Source organism: Urocitellus parryii, chromosome 3, assembly GCF_045843805.1.
Source record: "Urocitellus parryii isolate mUroPar1 chromosome 3, mUroPar1.hap1, whole genome shotgun sequence".
Lineage (NCBI taxonomy): Eukaryota > Metazoa > Chordata > Mammalia > Rodentia > Sciuridae > Urocitellus > Urocitellus parryii.
The window spans coordinates 156,093,484-156,115,061 of record NC_135533.1 but is presented as its reverse complement, the minus strand read 5'-3'; the positions used below and the strand labels follow the sequence as shown (position 1 = coordinate 156,115,061).

At 49.0% G+C, this 21,578-nt stretch overlaps 3 protein-coding genes and 1 pseudogene across 19 annotated transcripts in view; 2 read left to right on the top strand and 2 right to left on the bottom strand.

The window, feature by feature from the left end:
* Med15 (mediator complex subunit 15) overlaps nt 1-1,402 on the top strand; it is a 79,665-nt gene extending 78,263 nt beyond the window's left edge. For all 12 annotated transcript variants that reach the window (XM_077796168.1, XM_077796165.1, XM_077796167.1 and 9 more), the window contains one exon: nt 125-1,402. In XM_077796168.1, the coding sequence (XP_077652294.1) occupies nt 125-261 (137 nt within the window). In that variant the 3' untranslated portion in view covers nt 262-1,402. The remainder of the gene's footprint in view (nt 1-124) is intronic.
* Nucleotides 929-9,256, top strand: LOC113191815 (tRNA-queuosine alpha-mannosyltransferase pseudogene; annotated as a pseudogene).
* On the bottom strand, nt 1,917-7,467 carry Ccdc74b (coiled-coil domain containing 74B). Its single transcript, XM_026401702.2, has 8 exons — nt 7,087-7,467; nt 6,099-6,143; nt 4,956-5,010; nt 3,889-4,035; nt 2,662-2,851; nt 2,523-2,583; nt 2,374-2,443; nt 1,917-2,215 (listed from the first exon to the last, which is right to left on the bottom strand). The coding sequence occupies exons 1-8, from the start codon at nt 7,343-7,345 to the stop codon at nt 2,077-2,079; spliced, it is 966 nt and encodes a 321-aa protein (XP_026257487.2). The 5' UTR covers nt 7,346-7,467; the 3' UTR covers nt 1,917-2,076.
* Nucleotides 9,257-11,521: 2,265 nt separating the features above from the next.
* Nucleotides 11,522-21,578, bottom strand: part of Smpd4 (sphingomyelin phosphodiesterase 4) — a 28,085-nt gene continuing 18,028 nt past the window's right edge. For 4 of the 6 annotated variants that reach the window (XM_026401680.2, XM_026401681.2, XM_077796156.1 and 1 more), the window contains 9 exons: nt 17,846-17,991; nt 17,139-17,229; nt 16,538-16,638; nt 15,707-15,870; nt 14,669-14,874; nt 14,055-14,288; nt 13,508-13,639; nt 13,248-13,376; nt 11,522-13,016 (listed from right to left, as the gene is read on the bottom strand). In XM_026401680.2, the coding sequence (XP_026257465.2) occupies nt 12,687-13,016; nt 13,248-13,376; nt 13,508-13,639; nt 14,055-14,288; nt 14,669-14,874; nt 15,707-15,870; nt 16,538-16,638; nt 17,139-17,229; nt 17,846-17,991 (1,533 nt within the window). In that variant the 3' untranslated portion in view covers nt 11,522-12,686. The remainder of the gene's footprint in view (nt 13,017-13,247; nt 13,377-13,507; nt 13,640-14,054; nt 14,289-14,668; nt 14,875-15,706; nt 15,871-16,537; nt 16,639-17,138; nt 17,230-17,845; nt 17,992-21,578) is intronic. The other 2 variants (XM_077796158.1, XM_026401682.2) reach the window with 2 other exon arrangements.

Below are 21,578 nucleotides of genomic sequence, written 5' to 3'. Positions count from 1 at the left end.
ATGAGCACAGGAGACTGATTAGGGGTTGGGGGGCTTCCCAGAGAGGTGTCCATATGGGCCAGGTTCAGACATGTCTGACTGCTTTGAGAGGGTTTGGTGTTCATGGCCTACTGCTCTGTTGCAGATGCCAACCCCTTTCTGCAGTCAGTGCACCGGTGCATGACCTCCCGGCTGCTGCAGCTTCCTGACAAGCATTCAGTCACAGCCTTGCTCAACACCTGGGCACAGAGCATCCACCAGGCCTGCCTTTCAGCCTCCTAGCCAAGAACTGCGGGGACAGCCAGAAGCCTTGATGGGGCTGTGGACTCATGCCTCATATTGGATGTTTCTAGGTGTTGACTTCCTTAAAAAGCCTGGGATAGGTTAGCTTTCCTGCTTTTCTCTTCTGCCTTGGGACCTGCCAGACATTTCCCCATACTTGTACAGTACTGGGCCAGTTGGCTGTGGAGCTGTCTGCATGGGGGACACTTTCTAGAGAAGATTCTCCTCACACTTTCCTCCAGGGAATCAGATCCCACACTCCTTGGACTGCACTTCCTGTGATCTCTCCAGGCTCCGTGTCCACTCTGAGCAGCATGAGGGAGAACTCAGGGTCCTGTCCATGCATCTGGTTAGAATACATTTTACTCATTTCTGTAGGAGAATGTGGAGGACATAGGAAAACCTTAAAGTACAATCTCTGATCGGTTTGGATTCAGGCTGTGTCACTTGTGGCAGTTGGGTCATAACTCAGGGACACTCCTGGATTAAGGGCACAGGCTCCATTTTTAAGAGAAGTTTATCCTGTGGGCAGCAGTGAGTTCCCTACCACCAGCTAGGTGGGTTCTGCTCACACTTCTTGAAGCTCTTATTCAGCACTGTGAGGGAGCAGCGGCATCTGAGGAGCCTGTCCCTGGTACCCGTGTGCTGCTCTTGGGTGAAGGATGCCATGTCCCTGCTGTGAGGGATGAAAAGGGACCATTTGGGCATTGTCCTGAGGACCTGGCATCATCAGAGTACCCTGTTCTCTGTGCTGCCCCCAGAGTGGAGGCTCCTTGTGGGATGCAGCTGTACATTGCCTCTGTGTGTTGCCTTTCACACTGAGCACCAGCTGGCAGCCCTCTGGTGATAATAATTTCCCCTTTTTATATGTGCACTACCCTGTCATATGTGGTTCTTATAATAAATTTATCATTCCCGTGTTTCTCATGAGTTAATCACTGCATCCCCTTCTCTGTGAAGCTGGGGCCCACTGTTCTGTTAGGGATGCTGTCAGTCTTGCAGGTGGACAGTGTCCAGTCTAGCCCAGGATGCTCCAGATCTTAGCTCCGGATACAGTACACTATTCCTCAGTCTGGTTCATGCCCAGATTCCTTGTCAGGGTCTTTCTGAGATTAATGGGCAGGAAATGGAGCACAGTGGCAGACAGCCTGTAAGATGGCACTAGGCCCTGAACTGACCGCCACAAGGTGATATGTGCAGCTGCTATTCTGACGAGGGGAGGTATGGCATTCTGGAGGAGAAAAATCTCCCGTGACGTGGCCCATCCAAGACAGCTCAGCTGGACCAATCAGCAGTGTTGGTGTAGCAAATGACAGCATCTTGCCCCTAGCAGTGTCCAGTCTGAACAGGAGACCCAGAATAATCATCACTTGGAAAGGCAGCCCCTGGCCAAGACAAGGAGAGGAAAACCCATCTGGCCTCCAGGGAGATGCTTCTCTTCTGGGAGAGTTGCCAACTCATGGGATGAGCAAGCCCTGGCTGCCCAGGCAGGTCCCTTCCAAACTAGCAGAGAGTTACTTCAAATGGCCAGGAGAAGACAACTGATAGCCAGTGAGGAAGGAGACTTAGGACTTGGAGAAACAAGTTTTATTTTCAGTCTTCAACAGGTAGCGTAATATTTATTTCATAATGTGGTTTTGTTTTAATGTAGAATAGCAAAATAATAGCTAGAAAATAAACAGTTTCTCAATTCTGAGATCAAGTACTTTATCTGTCATGGGTTTCCCCAGTCTTGGAATTCATCATGGCTTAAAAGTAGTAGAAAGCATATGAACTGCTGCAGAGAGAGCTAGCCTCCAGCTGTGGGCACTGGGCTCAGAGAACTGAGCGGTGCAGGCGCCGGCTTTGCACCACCTGCAGCCTTTTCTGCCGCTCCGCAAAATTACTCTTAAGGCTCTGTTTAAGCGCGGGCAGGATACCACGTTCTGCCGCAGGCATTGGGCTCAGAATCAAGCTGGGAATGGGGAAAGGGGCAGTCACTGTAAGCATCTTCAAGCCCTTTGGGCCCCTGGGGTAAAAGCTGGACTGAGAGCTGGCAGCCCTGCCTGAGACCCAGCCCTCTTCCCTGTGGCCACCAGACTGTTACCCACTCTCCTGTGCCAGGAAACTCACCATTTCTTTGAGAGGCCCTTGGTCGAGACCTTGGGGAACTGAGTGGCCTCCTGGTCCCTGGGGAAGGAAGTCAGCAGTGAACCCCACACTAGGCCCCACTGGGCTGGGGTAGTGGCACAGGGGCACTCACTTTATAGAGCCAGGCCCAGCCTCCTCAGGGGCAGCTTTTGGCCTTTGGTTCCCTTCCAGAAGGGACTTGAGATGCTGCAGCTGAAAGAGAAGAGAGGCATGGTAGGGTACAAGGTAGTGCCCGTAAAGGTGCCAGGCCATGCCCTGCCCAGGCCTCACCTCTTGTGCCTGTAGAAGGTTGGCGTTCCACAGCTGCCGGATGACTACCTCGCACTGCTGTACTGTAGTGGGCTTGCGCAGGTGTGGAGGCAGGCTCATCAAGGGAGCTGCTCCTGTCACCTGCCTGCCCTTGTGCTGGGTGACTCCCACAAAGGTGGCCCCTGAATTAGAGTTCTCCGCATCCTCGTCTCTGAAATGTCATAACAGCAGCCCAGAGGTAGCCTAAGGAATTGATCTTGCCACCCTTCCCACAGCAGTGTCCATGCCAGTGTGGGCCCATGAGGGGAAAAGGGCCATCTACATATCTTATGCTGGGCCTGGCTCCCTTCTGCTGACCAAGGTTCTTTGGAACCAGCTACCTGGACCTGTCCCTTCCCCTTCAAGGTACACTGAGGATCAGGTGTTCCGAGAAGTGGGGACCAGCTAACTGGGTCCTAACCTCATGCCCAGCAGGTCTTCTCGCTGCAGGCTGGTCTCTAGGGAATGTTAGGTCTGTTCAGAGAAGTGGGATCTTGTCCAACTAGCTACACTATTCCAGATCATGTACTCTAGCATTCCAGGGAGGTCCAAGAAACAGTGATCACCGGATCTTGGTTCTGCTGTGCCTTGCTGGCCCAGTGCTTTCCAAAGGCAGGCACCCAACTCCAAGATAATCAGTCAGGCCCACTCACTGTGCTCTGTGGTGTGGATTTGTTTTGGGGGGGTTTTTTTTGTGTGTTTTTGGTTTTTTTGTTTGTTTGTTTTGTTTTTTGATACCTGAAATTAAATTCCAGGATTCTTAACCACTAAGCCACATCCCCCAACCCTTTTTAATTTTTACTTTGAGACAGGGCCTCACTAAGTTGCTGAGGCTGCCTTGAATTTACAATCCTCCTGCCTCACTTTCCTTGGTCACTGGAATTACAGGTGTACACCACACCAGGCTTACTCACTGTGTTCTTGGTAAAAAACTAATTTGGAAATCAGATCATTTTTTTGTTTCTTTTCTCTGAGAAAGGTTTAGGAGCTGCAACTGGTCCTCTTGTGGGCCCTTGTCAGCATAGGGACCCTCCAGGAACCCCAGGGAAGAGGAAGAAGGCAGCACCCAACAGACAGCCTGGTAGCTGACTTCATGAGCCCATGGAGAAGTGGGTGAAGAAATCGGCTGTTCCCAGGGTGGGAACCTACTAAGTGCAAGCCTAGGGCCTTTGGGTTGCAGGCCTGTGCCTTGATGCAGGTGAGCCTTACTTGGCCTGCCCCTGCACCCCAGGGACTCTGTCCAACTTGCTGCTGTGAAACAGGGCAGCACTGAATGGCTCCTCTTCCAGGTCCATCTTCTGGGGGGCATCAGCTTTCGACTCTTGCCTCTTGGAGCTGGGCTGGGGCCTTGCCTTGCTTTGAGAGTTGGCTGCAGGTCAGACCCGACAGGGCCAGTCACTGCCCAAGTCCTCTGGGATCAGCAGCTTGCACCCAAGAAGCCCCTGCCCCTGCCCCGGTTTCCTCTGTAAATGGGAGATGGAAAGAGCCTCCCTTGGAAGGTCTGATAGGAGGGATAAATTGGGGTTCTGAGGGTAAAGTCTGTGAGTCGTGCCTGCTGAACATGCCAGAACAATCAGGTGGAAGCTGGCTTCCATTTGGAGTGAAATAGAACTGGGGAAGAGCACTGGAACTCTGCATGGGTTTATTCTCTAGGCCCAAGCCCAGGCCCATTGCCCACTGGTAAGGAAGCTTGGCCTCTTGTGGCAGTCAGAATGGGAGAAGAAGCTCTCTGCTCCCCTCATTCTTCAAAAGATGTTATAAGGCAAGGGCTCTTGTGGGCAGGATCATCCCACCTGCATCTTGCCTATCTGGGCATAACAGGTCAACAGGCCTTCTGCTGGACAGTCTGTGCACATCCTCCCAGGGAGACCACTGGGGGCCTTGGCAGACACTTAGAAGTCCCCTCTATCAGTGAGTCCAACTGATCACACTCCTGCCCAGGTGGAGCTGCCATGGTATCTTGCTGCCCTGCAACAATATCCCAACCCTGTCCTGTTTGGTAACCTTCCTTCAAGGCCTCCCTCTGGGCCACGGTCTTATCCCACTCTCCTCAGTCTCCTGTGACTTCAGCTCTCAGAGTACCAGGGACTGCCCTTCTTGACTCCCTTTAACTAACCCTTCTCCCCTGAATCCATGGGGTCTTCCCAAAGTCTGCCCAACATAAGACCACTATGGGCTTACAGCTCCCTGGTAGCACCCAAACTGGCCACCCCAGCCTTGGGCCCAGTAGGGCCCTTGCTCAGAGTACATAGGGGATCCTGGCCCACTCACCTGACACTGTTGAGTTGGAGATGGACTTGTTGGACTGAAAGCTTGATGTGGACATGCTGCCTGTAAGAGAGAACATGCAAGGTTCAACCCAACATGAGAGTAGCTACCACCCAAGAGCCCACGTGTCCCAACCTCCTGGCCTTCGCAGGCCTCAGTCCTACATGTTTGTGGGGACTCCTCCCCAAACCTGGTGGGGATGTGTCCTGCCTGTTCTACCCAACACTCCCTTGAGGCAGCCCCATACCCAGCCAAGTTCCCAGAGGGAACAGAGGCCACTGGAAAAGTTGTCTCCTGAGAGGTATTCGTAAAGCAAGGAAGTTGTGACTTAGAGAATATCAAGTCCTGAGTGAGAGCATAACCTCTCCTGGTGTCTCATCAGGGCCTCCAGTCCTGTAGGGCTAGAGCTACTAACTTGGGCTACACTTTGCCCAGAACAGCTTGCTAGGGCTGCTCCAGAGGGTTATCTGCAGATAACCAGAGGGTTGTTCCTCCATTCTATTTTCTGCGTGTCTTCAGGAAGGGAGAGCCCTGGGCACCACCTGAGATAGGATGTTCCCAAATGGCACCATTTGCCAGTCAGACCACCTGATGTTCTAAAGGTAAGGAGAAGAATGAACCCAAGAACTCAATAGGGGTTCCCCTGGGCTGGGCTAGGGAATAGGCAAGGAGAATGGGCCATAACAGGGACAAGAAAGTGTCTTGGACAAGTGCTGCAGGCTGAGTCTCTGCTTCTTTCCCCACTCATTCCCATGGTGTCTACAGAGATGATGGCAGGAAAGATTTCTCATAGGGAGTATACCCAGAGTCACCTCTTCCAAGGTTTAAGGGACCAGAGACAGGGCTGAGAAGCCAGAGGGTAGTGAAGCCCTAGAGGAAAGGAGCTGTTCCAGGGCCCCCACCTGATTCAGGAGCTCTGCTCAGATGAGGAAGGGGCTGCAGCCCCATATGCTCAGATCTCAGGCCTTGAGACTGAGCACCTGCTGCACTGCATAAAGTTACCCAGCCATGGGGGAAGTGGCATCTATTTAGTTCCCCTAGAACCAGTTCCCACTGAGTTAGCATGCCAGATGGACATGAGCAATCTGGGGATGGGGGCTGCAGTAGACACAAGTAACTTCCTATCAGGCACTAAGGGGCCTCAGCCTTACCTTTCTTCTGTGGCTTCTGATTCATTATTAGCTTGTAGTGGAGATCTGGAAGCAAGCACATGTTCTCCTTGTCATTTTCAAAGCCATAGCTTCTCTGAAAGAAGAAGCTTGGCTTGGCCTGCCCTTGCCTACTCCCTCCTAGTCCCCAAGAGTCCTGGCTTGTGATCATGGCTGACTGGCTCTTGCTTGTAGTTCCTGCCAGCCTTTTCTACCAAGTCTTTGCCCTAGGCCAGAAATGCCTCTGGCTGTTCCCTGTCATCTCCCACCATGTCCCTGATGTCTGCGGGGCACATTGCCAGCCAAGGCCTTGGCTCCAGGGGTAGAGAAGTTAATCATGATAACCCAGCCCTCCAGGAGGCCCTGGACATGAATGTGCAAATGTGAGCAAGACAATAATCAAGTGATGCCCAGATATGGGGCTGGCCAGGTCAGGTGTCAGGAACCAGGGTGAGACTCAAGAAGACAAGTGGAAAGGTGCCCTAACATGACAGATGCTATTACTGAGTCCTTGTCAATCCAGATAAAGACAACACTAGAAGCAGGCCAGAGAAACTGAAGCAAGCAGGACCAGGTGATGGGCAGAGACGCTCTAACTAGTGAGGCCAGAGTCCCAACAGGCTTCAGGTTCTGTGTCAAGCATGGCTTCGCTGGTGAGGAGACCCCAAGGATGCAGTTAGAAAGACCCTGCCTGGGCATAACATGGACACTCGTGGAGAGGTCCAGACAGTGTCTGCCCTTGATACTTGGTTATAATTCACTGAGCTGTACACTCTCACTTGAGTATGTTCAACTTGTTTAAAAACTTTTTTGAAAATGAGATTGGCCTGACCCTGTCCATGAGTGAGGGAATACTGCTCTGTGCCCTCCCTGTATCCCAAAAGAGATCTGGAACTTATGGTGCTGTGCTTCTGGCTGCAGGCCCCAGAAGGGTTTAGGGCACCAGGGGAGTCGGGCCGCATGTTTCTCGCATCCCAGCTTCAAGACTCACCCTTATTCTCCCGCTTCAAGTGCTCGATCTCCTCATGGAGCTTGACCAGCGTCTCCGAATGCTGCTGCTGCAGGAACTGCAGGCTCTTCTCCAGGTCCAGGACCCGCTTCTGTGCCTCGCTGAGCCCGAGCTGTGTGGGATGAGGTACCTGGTACTGGAGGCCTGCGAGCGGGCGCTGGCGTGGGCGCGATGTGGCCCGGGAGCCCGGGGTAGTCGAGCTGAGGGGCCGCGCCCCAGCCGCCACCCCCACCCCGCTCATGTCTTCACTGCTACTGCCTCCGCCTTCAGCTTAGTGGCCGGGTTGACCTGGCCTGGCGCCGCGTAGCCATGGGAACAGGCACGCCCGAGGGGAGGGAGGAGGGGCGGGGCCTACAGCCACGTTCTGTCTAGATGAGTACATTTGACTTAAAAAGCATCCTCTGACTTGAACGTTGGAATCATCTGCATTTACAGTAGGTCTTAATGCTTCATTTTTAATAGCAGTTTACTTTTTGAGCAGGAGATACAATTATAGGTTCAAAATTAACTTCCAATTACTTCCAATAATCACAGAATCTATTCATAATGAAATGTGGATAAAATAGGAAAAACAGTTGTCTGAAGGCATCAGAGAGGGGCAAAAATTAGGAAGGGAGTGAGTACTTAAAAGGAGAGCTGCTTTTGCTGTGGGGGCTCTCTAGTCATTTAGACATCAAATAGGACACCACAGGTTTATTGACTTAAAGCAGGGGATGGAGGTTCTATAGGCCATGGCATCTGAAAATTGAAGAAATTGAAAGAAAAATCTGTTGTTGTCTCTGAACTGTATGCACATACCTAGACCTGACTCCAAGAAGGCCAGGAGAAAGACAAATCAGGCCCATGCTCCCTGGCTGGTCTCAGTTTTCCTGGGACCTGCTGCTATCTTGAGGGGAAGCAACTGTTTGGAGTTGACCACAGATGTGTAGTGAAAGGAAGACCCAGACTAGACAGTGGAAGAAACTGGCTGACTCATCTTCACCTTGACCCACAGCTCATCTAGTCTGGACTGGATATTTAAAACCCTTATGACTGGCTGGGGTTGTGAGTCAGTGGTAGAGTGCTTGCCTCATCTGTTGAGGCACTGGGTTCAATCCTCAGCACCACATATAAATAAATAAATAAATAGAATAAAAATTCATCAACAACTTAAAAAAACAAACAAGCAAACCCTTTAAAAACATCACCACATTGTTGGGAGAGAGACAAGGAAGAGGAGGTACCATTGCACTAGGCCAGATTGTATGGATGCAGAGATATCAGTAAACCTGGGTTATAAGGTTATCAAGAAGACTACAGGAAAGAACATATTTAATTCTTGCTACAAAAGTTGAGTTGTAATAGAAGTTTGCATGGGCCAGCTTGGTGCAGTGGTACAGGCCTGTAATCCCTGAGGCTTGGGAGGCTGAAGTAGGAGGATGCCAAGTTCAAAGCCAGCCTCAGCATCTTAGTAAGGCCCTAAACAACTTAGCAAGAATCCCTGTCTCTAAAATATAAAAATGGGCTGGGAATGTAGCTCAGTGTTTAAGTACCCCTGGGTTCTATCCTTGGTACAAAAAAAAAAAAAAAAAAAAAAAAGGGAGGAGGAGGAAGAGGAATAAAGAAGAAGAAAAAGAAGTAGTAGTGGTAGTAGTAGTAGTAGTTGTTGTAGTTGAAGTTTGAACAGGCCAATGAGTGTCATTGAGGCATTCTATGGACACTGTCATAAACAGCTGGTGGACCTACAACTGTCTCCTGCAAAGAAGTGGCACTGGAAAGCATGGACAGCAGCTTTCTACTTCTTTCAGAATGTTCCCATCAGTGAGCACTAGAGGATCCTCTTTGCAAGACTGGTGCTTAACCTGACAGAACTGGCCACCCTTCGGGCTGACCTTGGGAAATTGAAGATTCTGTACTCACATGAGAATTGGCATAAACCTGTCAAGAAATATTAGAAGAGGGATTTTCAATATGGTTACAACCAAATTCTTTCATGCCTGGTGGTTAATGTGGTGGTATTCAACCCTGTTTTTGGTATGGAGTAATTTCTCCATATTTATGAAAAATATGGAAAATTGTGAAGCTGATTCCTGATCAGAGACCCAAAGATCTGAAAAGCATCATCAGGCCCAAGTGCCAAGTTATTTACTTTCCCATAGATTTTCTGATGTGAGCAAAAGTCATTGTCAAGCATATTTTTCAACTTTTGTATCCAGCTTTCATCCACTGGTTTATTTTTATCTTTATTTTGTTTATTTAGTTATTTTAAATGTGGGGCTGAGGATTTAACCCAGTGCTTCACATGTGCCAGGCAAGTGCTCCACATGTGCCAGGCAAGTGCTCGATCTCCTCATAGAGCTTGACCAGCGTCTCCGAATGCTGCTGGTTTATATGCATTTTCTTTTTCTTTTATTTTTTCCTTCTTTTTTTTTTTTTTTTTTTTTTGGTACTGAGGATTGAACTCAGGGGCACTCACTCAACCACTGAGCCACATCCCCAGCCCTACTTTGTATTTTATTTAGAGACAGGGCCTCACTGAGTTGCTTAGCGCCTCGCTTTTGCTTAGGCTGGTTTTGAACTTGCAATCCTCCTGTCTCAGCCTTTCGAGGTGCTGGAATTACAGGCATGTGCCACCATGCCAAGCTCTTCTTCATTATTTATTTATTTATTTATTTATTTATTTATTTATTAGATGTAGATGGACACAACACAATGCCTTTATTTTTATGTGGTGCTGAGGATCGAACCTGGGCCGCATGCATGCCAGGCGAGCGCGCTACCACTTGAGCCACATCCCCAGCCCAACAATAAATTTTTTAAAAGAAAAGGATGACGAGGTAATGGAAAGGGATGTCTGGGAGCTGGGGTTGTGGCTCAGTGGTAGAGCGCTTACTAGCATTCACGAGGCACTGGGTTTCGATCCTTAGCACTACATAAATGTAAAATAAAGATATTGTATCCACCTAAAACTAAACAATATTTTTTTTAAAAAAGGAATACCTGTTTCTTAGAGGACATTTGCAAACTAAAGCTGAAGAGGCATCAGACAGAGTGGCCTGGTGTTTTATTTCTTCCATCCCCTACTAAAGGATTTTATAGCATGTTCACCTGAGAGGGTAGGTGGAGGGGATGATATGAGGACTTCACAGTACACCTTAGCTGAGTTTTACTTCAGATCTATCCTGTATAATTAATTACAAAGGTCCTACTCTGCTGGGAAATACTTGTTTATGACTGTGCTCCAAATAGCTTAAAGTTTCAAGTCAAGTGCAGCCAGCAATTCTTTTCACCCTGCTACATTTGGATGTTTTCTTCCTCAAAGGTTCATGTGTTGGGGACTCGATCTTCAGTATGGTGATGAGAGGTGATGAACCTTGAAGAGGTGGGGCCTATTAGAAAGTCCTTAGATCATTGTGAGTGAATTCTCAAGAGTGAATTGTGATAAGCCTGACTCTCTCAGGTTTCATCTTTTGAGATTTGATCTCTCACTCCCACACATGCTTCCACCATCAACCACTGTGCTTTTGCCAGAACCTATATCACATTATTTGAACTTTCAAGCATTCAAAATTGTGAGCTAAGTCTGGGGTTGCGGTTCAGCAGTAGAGCGCTCGCCTAGCACGTGCAAGGGCCTGGGTTAGATTCTCAGTGCAGCATAAAAAATAAATAAATAGATATTGTGTCCAACTACAACTAAAAAATATTAAAAAAAAACCACAAAGTTGTGAGGTAAATAAACCTTTTCTTAAAAATAAAAATTCTGGTTTTCAGAGTTGAAGGAAGCAAGCTAAAAGTGTTAAGCAAAGGCTACATGTCATCTCTAGTGGAGTGGGCTGGGGGTTAGGCTCAGTGATAGTTCTGGCCCATGCACAAAGGCTAGGAGTTTGATCCCCAGCACTGACCAAAACAACAAAAAATTCACCTCATCAGTATTGAAAAGGTGTTATTAACGTGGGCTGCTCATTCAGCAGGGCTCTGACCATGGAAAGGGGGACTTTAACACTCAAGTGACGGCTCATGGTGAGATATTGACCTAGGGCTGGTCAGTGCAGCTGTCTTAGCTGTTTCCATGACTTGGAGCTTTTAGAAACCACAGATGGTCAGATTTTGATATTAAGACCAGTTTTGATGTGTGGAGAAATAGAGGGCAAAATCCACACAGCTCAGCCCAGTTCAGAGCATGCCTGCCTTGGAGCCCCATCCTTCCCACCAGACATTTCAGTGTTAACATCCACCTTGGTTTTGTTGTGCACATGAACTTACCATGCCCTGGGAAAGAAATACAATGAGCAAATGGACAGGCTTGTGGCCACTGGAGAAAAGGGATATCAGGGTGCTATAGCTGTTCTATAGATCCCAATTGCCCAGAGACCCTGTTTGGGTAAACCTGGAGAATGAGCCAAGGCACCAAAACACTCAGAAGCAAGGACCTGTTTATTCAGATCTATGGTCAGTTACAAGTTTTGCTTTGATTTTTTTTTGTTTTTTTTTTGGTCGTGGGCCCCAAAACACATTTGATTTACAGCAAAATACAAAGCCCAATATTTACAACTTGAAATGTTTTTCAAAAAACCACACATACTCCAAAAACAAAGGCTTGGTTTGTCACCACTGAGATGCTATTGTTGCTGGTGTATGTATACTATGTATCTGCAGTATGAAAGAAAGTGAGACCCCTGGTGATTTCTCATTGATAGTGAATGTGTAATTGTCCTATACTATGAATATGTCAGTGTTATCAAAGGTTATTGTGTTTTGAGCACTTAGTCTATTGAAGATACAAACAATGCTTTTGGCTCTTTGGTTGCAGAGAGAAACTAGCAGGATTCTGCTATACCCTTTTGCCCACTAAAGACCAGTTCCCATCTGTGATACCCATGTGTGATATGGCACCACAGAAGCTGGGCCCCATTCAGTGACATGCTCAGTGGCTTGGGGGCCAAAGGTGAAGCACTGTCCTAACAAGCACCTGTGCTCTGAGAGGGTCTTCATGGAACTGACAAGTGGAATTCTATGGTCCAGCCTTGAGCCATCCTGGAGAACATTAAGAATGCTTTGCCAAATACAGTAGAAAATTTAGCTTTAAAAGTTAAGTCAGGAGAGCCATTATCTAGTTTTCCAAGAATTTTTTAAGAAACTTTGATTCTTCCCTGCAGTGGAGGCTGGCATCTCATGAGGAAGAGACATTCCAACTTACTATGCCACTTCAAGGACAGCCAGAGATTAAAAGTCAAAGCTGGGTCAGAGCCCCAGAGAGGACAGGCCTAGAGCCAGCGATGGGTACACTGGCCTCTAAGCATTACATGACAAAATCCTAAAATGGTTATAAAAACTCTGAGAATGAGCTCAGTGGCTTCTGGGGCCTTGGACTGAAGGAAGGGTCCATGGTCAGCTCTGGTTGGAACACTGTGTGGTTCATAAGCCCTCTTTCTTGCCAAGCCTGGATTATTTACCCATTTATTTCTTCTGGATTACTCCCCCACTGCAGGAAAACACCCCCTAGAAGCTGAAAAATGGAAGTATCCTGCCAGGGCCCCTCAGGCCCAGGGAAGAGGCTGTGTGGCAAATCACACTGATCTGCTCTGGAGACAGTGGCTGGCTTTTCAGAGCTGGTGCAGCTTCCCTCTCTCAGTCAGGAGTGTCATGGCCATGGCATAGAGGAGGTATCCTAGGACAAGGAGCAGGGAGCAGGGCAGGGGCCCAATGCAGAATAAAGAGGCCACAAAAAAAACCAGCAGGAGTGAGAGCAGTGTCCGGTAGCTGCCCAAGAAACGTAGACTGAGCCTGGGGCCTCGGGCATGGTTGGCCACTTGCCTCCGTCCCACAGGGCTCAGGAGGTGCCTGTTGGCCAGCACAGGCTCAGTGAGGTGGTAGCGACAGAAGCTGCCAAGGAAGTCATCTCGAGAACACAGAGCTACCATTTGGCCTGCAAACTGAAGCACAAACAAGAGCTCAGATGAGGTGTGAACAGTAGGTGACATGAGGGACAGCAGAGCACCCTCCCTCCCAGGTCCCCCGAAGAACTCGGGGATAACTTTCTCGTAGGCTCTCTCTTCACCCTGACTCTTAATGGGGGCACAAAGGTGAGGGTGTCACCCTGGGACAGGAGTATCCTCTGTGACCCATTTCTAGAAGCCATTAGGATACCCTTGCGGCCCACTCACTCTGCGGTTGATGGTGGATGACAGCCTAAAGAGTGCTCGGACCAGGCTGGGAATCTCATAGCTTCGGATGGGCTGTAGCTCTGAGTCACCCTGGTATTCAATTTCAAATCTTCGCAATCCATTGATGATCTAGAAACCAAGATTATGAAGACAGTTCAGAAAACACTTCTTTGCCAGCAACCCAGAGAATCTGTTTACTGAGGCAAAGGAGGGTTGAGAACAGGTTGTGTGACCAGGGGATGTCCCTTGGAGTCTTTTACCTGGTAGCGGCCCAGAGGAGTGAGGATGAGTCCATCATCCCCTACAATGCAATCTGGGAGCTGCTTTTTCCCATTTTCATCCTGTGTGGTCCCCAGGGCAAACGTGAGCTGGGCAAGCTGGGCTTCACTGAGCTGGCAGAGAGAAAACACCTCTGCTTTCAATTAAGGTGAAGAGAAGGGACTGGTCTCCACCGACTGGTCTCTCTCTTTTTTTCATTTATTTTTTAAAAAATACCTTTATTTTATTTATTTATTTTTATGTGGTGCTAAGGATTGAACCCAGGGCCTCACACTTGCTAGGTGAGTGCTCTACCACCGAGCCACAACAACAGACCCCCCCATGGTTTCTTGATAGTAAATGACAAGGGGAACCCAGACATTATACCCAAGATGTAGGCCTGTCTCCCACAAAATGAACCCAGGGATGCCCTGGGACAGGAGCCATGTTGGGGCCATGTGTGCAGATCCTTGGCTGGTCATTCCGTGGAGAATAAATTCTTTGGGGAGGGGACCATGTTGAATATGGGATAAGCTCTACAACTCATACTCGAAATATCTGGCGCAGGTACTCCAGGGCCTTCTCTAGGTACTCGTCTGTCTTCCGGACGCTGTCCTGGCCCATCTCATCCAGGTCATTGGCTGGGTATAGGCCATTTGGATCTGTGGGGCTGAAGCCTAGCCATGACAGGAATGAGTGGCCAGCTGGGTTCTCCACACACTGGTCAGAGATGGACTTAGCAGTCTGTTTGGCCTGCGTGATGAGCTGAGCGAGGCGCAAGACCTGCAAGGGAGGCATGGGCAGGCCAAACTCAGGGGGCCACCTTCTAGCATCTGGCCACTCACTGGACAGATGTTGTTGCCAGCTGAGCAGGGCAGCCCTGGGGAGCTGACCTCAGGAGGTATACATACCCACATAGGCAAGGGACCAGGAAGAACAGATTTAATACTTATGATCTTCCAAATTCTATCTTTATTTAAAAAAAAAAAAATTATAGACTTTACTGGAAAAAAAAAAGTGGGGAGAGGGGACAGGAGCCACAGGACTAGCTACTCAACACCCAATCTCCCTTCTTTCCTCTCTAAATTGTGGGCACCTTCCCAAGTTCTGCCAGTTTTTACATCTTCAGGGTCCCCATGCCGGTGGCAACTCCAATCACTCACCAGGGTCCGAACCTCAGGTCCAAACATTGGGGTATACTTGCAGTCCTGGCCCTCCAGGCCATAGACATGGCTCTTCACCTTGAATGAGGCATCAGTGACAGCTGGTGGCCACGGTGACAGGAAGCTGCCAGTGACTGTGGGGGCTGTGAAGAGCCGGTGCTGGCGGTGGGGAATGACCAGTTCTGGCTCCAGGAATAGCTGCTCACCTGGAAGGCAGGACACAAGTCTGAAACCTGCTTCCCAGAGTACAGTGCTCAGGTACTGACAAGTAGGTGAAGCCAGCAGCCCAAAGACCCAGCACCAGCACCTGATGCTTAGGGGCCCCCTGGCAGTGCCAACAAGAAGGCACAACAAAGCTGAGACATAGCCATACTATTAAACCAATATCATGCCAGGCATGGTGGTGCACACTTGTAATCCTAGCAATTTGGGAGGCTGAGGCAGAAAGATCACAAGTTCAAAGCCAGCCTCAGCAACTTAGCAAGACTCTATTTCAAAAAATATAACAGGGGGCTGGGGATGTGGCTCAAGGGGTAGCACGCTTGCCTGGCATGTGCGGGGCGCTGGGTTTGATCCTCAGCACCACATAAAAATAAAATAAAGACGTTGTATCCACCGAAAACTAAAAAATAAATAATTCTCTCTCTCTAAAAAAGAAAGAAAGAAAGAAAGAAAACCAAGATCATCTCTTGACACTACTGATCACCAAGGAAAATCACATTTCTAATAAAGGTACAGCTGTGGCTTTGCTGCCCCTCTCTTAGGACATATCTGGCCCTACCACCTGGCATGCTGTCCCTGTTTCAGCAGGGAAAAGCAGGGTTCAGGGGTTCAGTTAGGCTTAGAGACTTCACTGTCCTGCTGTGTATTAGAAGTTCCCAAACCAACTTGTACTACTTAAAGACACCCTGCAAGCCCTAGAGGCACATACAGGGTTCCTGGGTTCTTCTCCTAAATGCTGCTTCCTGCCAACTAAGGATCTGGCCCAAGCTTAACTGGGTGGGGACCTGCCTGATTGGCCCAGGACTGATGACTTACCTTTTTGGATCATTTCGGCCAGGTTGGGCTGGGCAAAGACTTTGGCCACTCGGAACACCATGAGTGCATTCTTGGGGCTGACCAGGTCTGTGCGGAGTGCACGGTTCAAGAAGCCCACAAACAACTTGGTGTACATCAGAAGGTTCTCCTGGACAAAGGGTGCCCTGAGGACCAGGGTGGCAGGTCAAGGGCCAGCCTGAGCAGGACCCCAGGCTAGATCACTCACTAGAGGCAGAAGTTGTGCTGGTCTTCACCCGTTAAACCCTTGCTTCTCCCTGGACTTCTAGACTCTGGTCAAGGATTCAAAAAAATGGAAGCTCAAGGAAGGTTGAGGTGGGTAAGGGGTGGAGGGTGGGGGGAGAACAGAGAGAAAGGTGGTACAGAGGCAGGACTTAATGGATCTTCAAGGATGAGGCCCTTCCCAAGGCCACCATGGCAAGGTTGGCCCATATCTTGTCAGGGTAGAGGGAAGAATAGGAGAGGGTTGCCAAGGGAAGGCCTGGGAGTCAGCTATGAGGAACAATAGGAGATGACAAGAGGGTGACTACTTCTCTGTGCTGGTGAAGGGTGGAGGGATGGTTTAGGGGTGACATTTGAGCCAGGAAGTAGGTCAAGGGCAAGGGGATAAAGCATTGTTTTCCTTGGGAAATCCACTGCAGGACATGATAAAGCTCAGTCTAGGAAGAACCAACCTCTGTAACCATTTGTAGGGACTGGGAGAAGAGCCAAGAAGGTCAACAGAGGCAGGGCTGAGACAGTTAATGCATAGGCCCGCTCTGGCTCAACATCCAGCCATGAAAGCTTGTTGCTGGGAGAAGAGAGTAGTCTTACCATTTCTCTGACACGCATCGGGGCTGGGAATCACTGCTCTGAGCCTGTTTCTCAGGTGCATACCTCCATGGTTGTAGGTAGCTCAGCCACATTTCCAGGACCTGGTGAGGGACACATGTGTCCTGAAGGCCTGGTGGCCTACAGACTGATTCCTGGGATGCAGCTCAGGTGGGAAGTTCTGCACTTCAGCTGTGGGCAGGGGATGTGCTGGGAAAGGGCAGGGGATACCCTATGTTCTGGTCTCTTCTTGACTTCAGTATAGATGCCGAAGAGTTTCTCCCACATTCTCCCAAGGGACTTGCATACCTGTGATGTTTAACTCTTATGTTAAACCTTCAGGAGCCAGGCTCTCAAGCAGCTAAGCACAGCTGTGTGAGGCTGGGAGCCTGACCAGCACTCAATATAGCTGGGGCAAGCCAGGGCTTTTCTGTACTGGGCCTCAGGGGTCCCCACATCCTGGCCAGTCAGTTTGACTGCAAACTTAAACAGGAAGAATTATATGGCTCACCAAGGCCTCTTCTCCAAGGTCTCAGTGCTAACAGTTATTTACTTATCAGGGCCCAAAGTACAAAAGCAAAAGTGTAATGGGGCCAACACTCACAGCTCTGAAGGACGCATCTAGGGGCCAGTGGCCAAAGCAGTGCTGTAGGAAGAGGTACAGTTTCTGTTGGACAAACCTTGGGACAGCGGCCCTGAAAGGAAAGGGAGTCAGTCATGCCACATGCCACATGCCCCAAGGGGGAGGATCTGCTCAAGAGTAGCCTGGCCTGTGGTGTGTAAGAATCTGCTTTTATCGGTGGGGAATACTGAGGATTGAACCCAGGGATACTCTATCACTGAGGATCTCTAATGCTTTTAATTTTTTACTTTGACAGAATCTTGCTAAGTTGTTTAGGATGGCCCTGAACTTGTGATCCTCCTGCCTCAGCTTCTGTAGTCAATGGGACCACTCTGCCTGAGTCTCTGCTTCACCAGACAGGAACATTGAGGAAAGATCTGTTTTTAGCCACTCTCTTCAGAGAAAATGAAAGTTAAGACAAAAACCCCAAGGACACAGTAAGTGGTTGTGCCAGTGTGATTTCCCCCAACATGTCACCTAGCTCCATACAAGTCACGTACTCTGCTGGCCCATGAGGGTCAGGGCACTGCTCACCTGCCTAGCTTTGCAGAGGACCCATATGCTCTTTGAGCAAGAGGGTTGCCCTTTATCCCACTCCACATGCCCTGGGGAAAAGTCATGATAGGTGACGTGCACACCAGAAAAGGAAGTCAGAGGCCATGGAAACCCTGTCACAGCCCTGCACTGACCGTTTGAATTCTTCCAGGGGGCTGGTAGCATGAGAATGGGTGGAAGGAGAGGCCTGCTCTGGCTTCAGGCTGTTGGCAAAGGCGTGCAGGTGCTTCAGTAGCAGGCGTACCACCAACACATGCTCTTCAGTGGGTGTGAATGATTCCTGAGGCAGAGAAGGCAGGCATCAGGGTCTGAGAAGGTGTGAGACACCCTGTGCTTGGGCCCCAGGTCTGACCTTATCCCACCCCTGGGCCAGCTGCTCTGCTCCCCGACAGGAGGCAGGGGCCAGGTTGGGATCAGAGCCACCCTCTAGGACCCCACTGTGCCTGACATTCATTGGACATAATGCTGGATTTGGACTAAGACCAGCTTAGTGGTGAAGGGATTCGTCCAGTGCCTATAGCACCTGCCCTGGGGTTGGCTGGTTAAATAGGCAAATCTGCAAAGTGCTTTCCAATGCTTCTTAGCCCTACTTTTGTAACACATGACCATATATTCTCAGCACTGCTGTCTGTGCTGGGCCTAAGGGGTCCCCACATCCTGGCTAGTCAGGACGAGGAACTGAGACAGGCCAGTAACCCACCAGAGTTCTGGACTCAGAGTCACCCACCTGCCTCCTGGGTGTTTGCAGAAAATTCACCGGGGATCACCTTTCAGAAGTGGGAACTTCTTTCTCCCCAGTTCCTTCTCTGGCCACAACCCCAAGCCCTCCCACCTGCTCCCCTTCCTGGCCATGGACAAATGGGGAGTTCAGTCACAAAGGAGCCCAGGATGTCATTTCCTCCATTGCCAGTGAACCTGTGGTCAGCTAAAATTCCCAAACAAGAGCATCCTCAAGCTTGTGAGCTACACTTCTAATTGCAGCACAAATCCAGGATCTTTGTGGTTAAGACCTGAGAGGACAGCCCTTTTGCTAGCTATAGGGTTTCCCTTGTTTGGCATGAGTGCAGTAGTGTGATTTGGAATTGAACTGTGGAGGCAGGGTGTTGGGGTGTCACCTCAAGGCAGGAATCAGATGAACACACTCCTTTCCCACACTCGCCCCCCCCCCCCCAGTTTTCTTGTGCTTCAAACACATTTGCAACGCTGAGGCCAGCATAGGGCCCAGTCTCCTGGTAGACCCTGGGGTGCAGTAGATCACACACAGGATGCTGACCATTTCACTATCCACTCAGGCTTCCGTCATAAAAATACCCCAAATCTAGGTGATATACCTCACTGACTAAATCTGAGAATAGAACTACGAACAGGTGGTTATTTTCTTCTGTTTGTCTGTAATTTAATTTGTACAAAGAATTTCACTGCCTTTTGTGTGTGTGTGTGTGTATTACTGGGGATTGAACCTTGGGCTTCATGCGTGCTGGGCAAGCACTCTACTACTGAACTACATCTCCAGTTTTTTTTAAATTTTTTTTGTACTTGTAGATGGACAGCATGCCTTTATTTTACTTGCTTATTTTTTTAATGTGGTGCTAAGGATTGAACCCAGTGCCTCATAAGTGCTAGGCAAGCACTCTGCCAATGAGCTATAGCCCCAGCCCTCCAGCTCTTTTTAAGACAATGTCCAAGTTACCCAGGACAGCCTTGAACTTGCATTCCTATCTGTCTCCTGAGTAGCTGTGAGTACAGGCACTCACAATGATGTTCAGCTTTACAATGGTTTTGAAGAAAAAAAAAATATAAAATATGATGTCCCCTCTGAAACTCATGTTGAAATATTTTTTTAAGAATTGTTTTTTTACCTTGATTTACTTATTTTCATGTGGTGCTGAGGATCAAACCCAGCGCCTTGTACATGCTAGATAAGCGCTCTACCGATGAGCCACAACCCAGCCCTCATGTTGAAATTTAATCCCCACTGTGAGTTACTGAGGTGGGACCAGGTGGGACCTTTAAGAGGTGATTAGGGCGAATGAATAGTTATCCCAAAAGTGGGTCTGCTGCAAAAGCCAGTTTGGCTAGGTACGTCTCATGTTCTTTATCCCTTGCAAGGTGATGTCCTGCATCATCTAAGGACTCTACCAGCAACAAAGCCATCACCAGATGTGGCCCCATGACCTTGAATCAGAGTTGTGAGCCAAAATAAATCTGTGTGTGTGTGTGTGTGTGTATAAGAAAGAGAAGGAGAGACTGGGGATTGAATCCAGGGGCATTTACCTCTGAGCTACACCCCCAGCCCCTTTTGTTTTATTTTTGCGATAGGGTCTCACTAAGTTGTCAAGGCTGGCCTCAAACCTGCCATCCTCCTGCCTCAGCCTCCTGAGTTGCTGGGACTACAAGTATGCACCACTGTGTCAGGCAATAAATCTCTTTTCTTTATAACTTACCATTCTTTTCAATTTGTTTTATTAGTAATAGAAAACAACTAAGATACAACAATAATGTTAATGCTAATTAATACTAAAAGAATAGAAGAATATCAATGCCAAACTCTAACACCCCAATTCAGGAGGCTTACCCTTTTCTACACCCTCATTCCTGACCTGTGGGGTCCTAAGATGCGATGTCATTCCCTCAGCATCATCACACGAACTGGTAGTCCACATTCTCCTGCTTGTGCACCTCTCCCACTTTGCCCCATCCTCTGTTTAATCTCCACTGAGAGTTACTGAGGTGGGACCAGGTGGGATTTTTAAGAGACCTGAGGAGCTAGCTTCTGGGGGCCAGGCTCTAGATGCCTGTTGCTGGCAATCACATGGCACCCTCTCAGGCTACTTTCCTGCTAGGTTTGCCAAACAAAACTTCTCTCCCAACTCCCCAATCTCTCTTAGGCCAAATTCCCATGCAAAATATGATGCCACAGTTGTACTTGGGCCTCTATGCAGTACTGGGGATGGAATCCAGGGACTTGTACATGCTAGGCAAGCACTCTACCACTGAGCTACACCTGTAGTCCCCACCTGCTTACTTTCTAAGAATGAATCCCCAAAGCTTACAGCATTTCCTACTGGGCCCAACCTCTCAAGGATTCTTCCCTCACCCCTCTCCTACTCTGGGGATGAATGAGCCAGATGTTTTTCCAGGGATCCCGTTACACATTTGGTCCTCCCATTAGGCTTCTTCTCCCTCCTTAATGCAACCCCTGCTTCTGAGCCCTGCCATATGCTGCAATCACCATCCTCTCCCACCAACACTGGGTGGCCAAGCCATTTTTCTTATCTTGTACTCAAATTCAAGCTTTATTGTTGTGGGATCCTCTCCAGAGTGAGTAGAACAGAGCCCTGGCCACAAGCATGGCTCCACATTTCCACTCTTTCTCACAAATAAGCTAATGTCATCATCCCTGAAATATCTGACAGGTCTAAACTCCACTTCTTGACCTGAATCCATTGATATACTTATTATTCTGAGTACACCAGCCTCCATGAGGTTACCACCTGATGTCATTTGCTTATGGAAGAGTCTACCAGTAGCTCGCGCTCAACAGGCCAGACCCCACTAGACTGTCAAAGCCCTGAGTTCTTCCCACCCCTTGCTATACATACAGACTTGGGATAGCTGCAGCCTCCAGGCTAGGTGATGGCTCTGAACAGGGTAGAACCCACACCACCCCTAAGTCCCAAGGCCTCTGCACCTTGGTCACTTCCTGAGCATCATGACCTTGCACAGTGAAGGTGAGCTGAGCCACTGCAAAGCTCACTCTCATACCTGCTGGTTGGGGTTCACCCAGACACATTTTGTGATGTCAAGGCCATATGCCTCACTCTGTCACATGGCCACATACCCCCAAACCAAGCTAGTCTCCAAAGC

Coding starts and splice junctions, on each gene's coding strand:
- Ccdc74b (XM_026401702.2), bottom strand. CDS start 7,345: ATGAGCGGGGTGGGGGTGGCGGCTGGGGCGCGGCCCCTCAGCTCGACT. Junction 5,011..6,098: donor TCAGAAGCCACAGAAGAAAG/GTAAGGCTGAGG, acceptor TCTCTCTTACAG/GCAGCATGTCCACATCAAGC. Junction 2,852..3,888: donor GGGGTGCAGGGGCAGGCCAA/GTAAGGCTCACC, acceptor ATGACATTTCAG/AGACGAGGATGCGGAGAACT.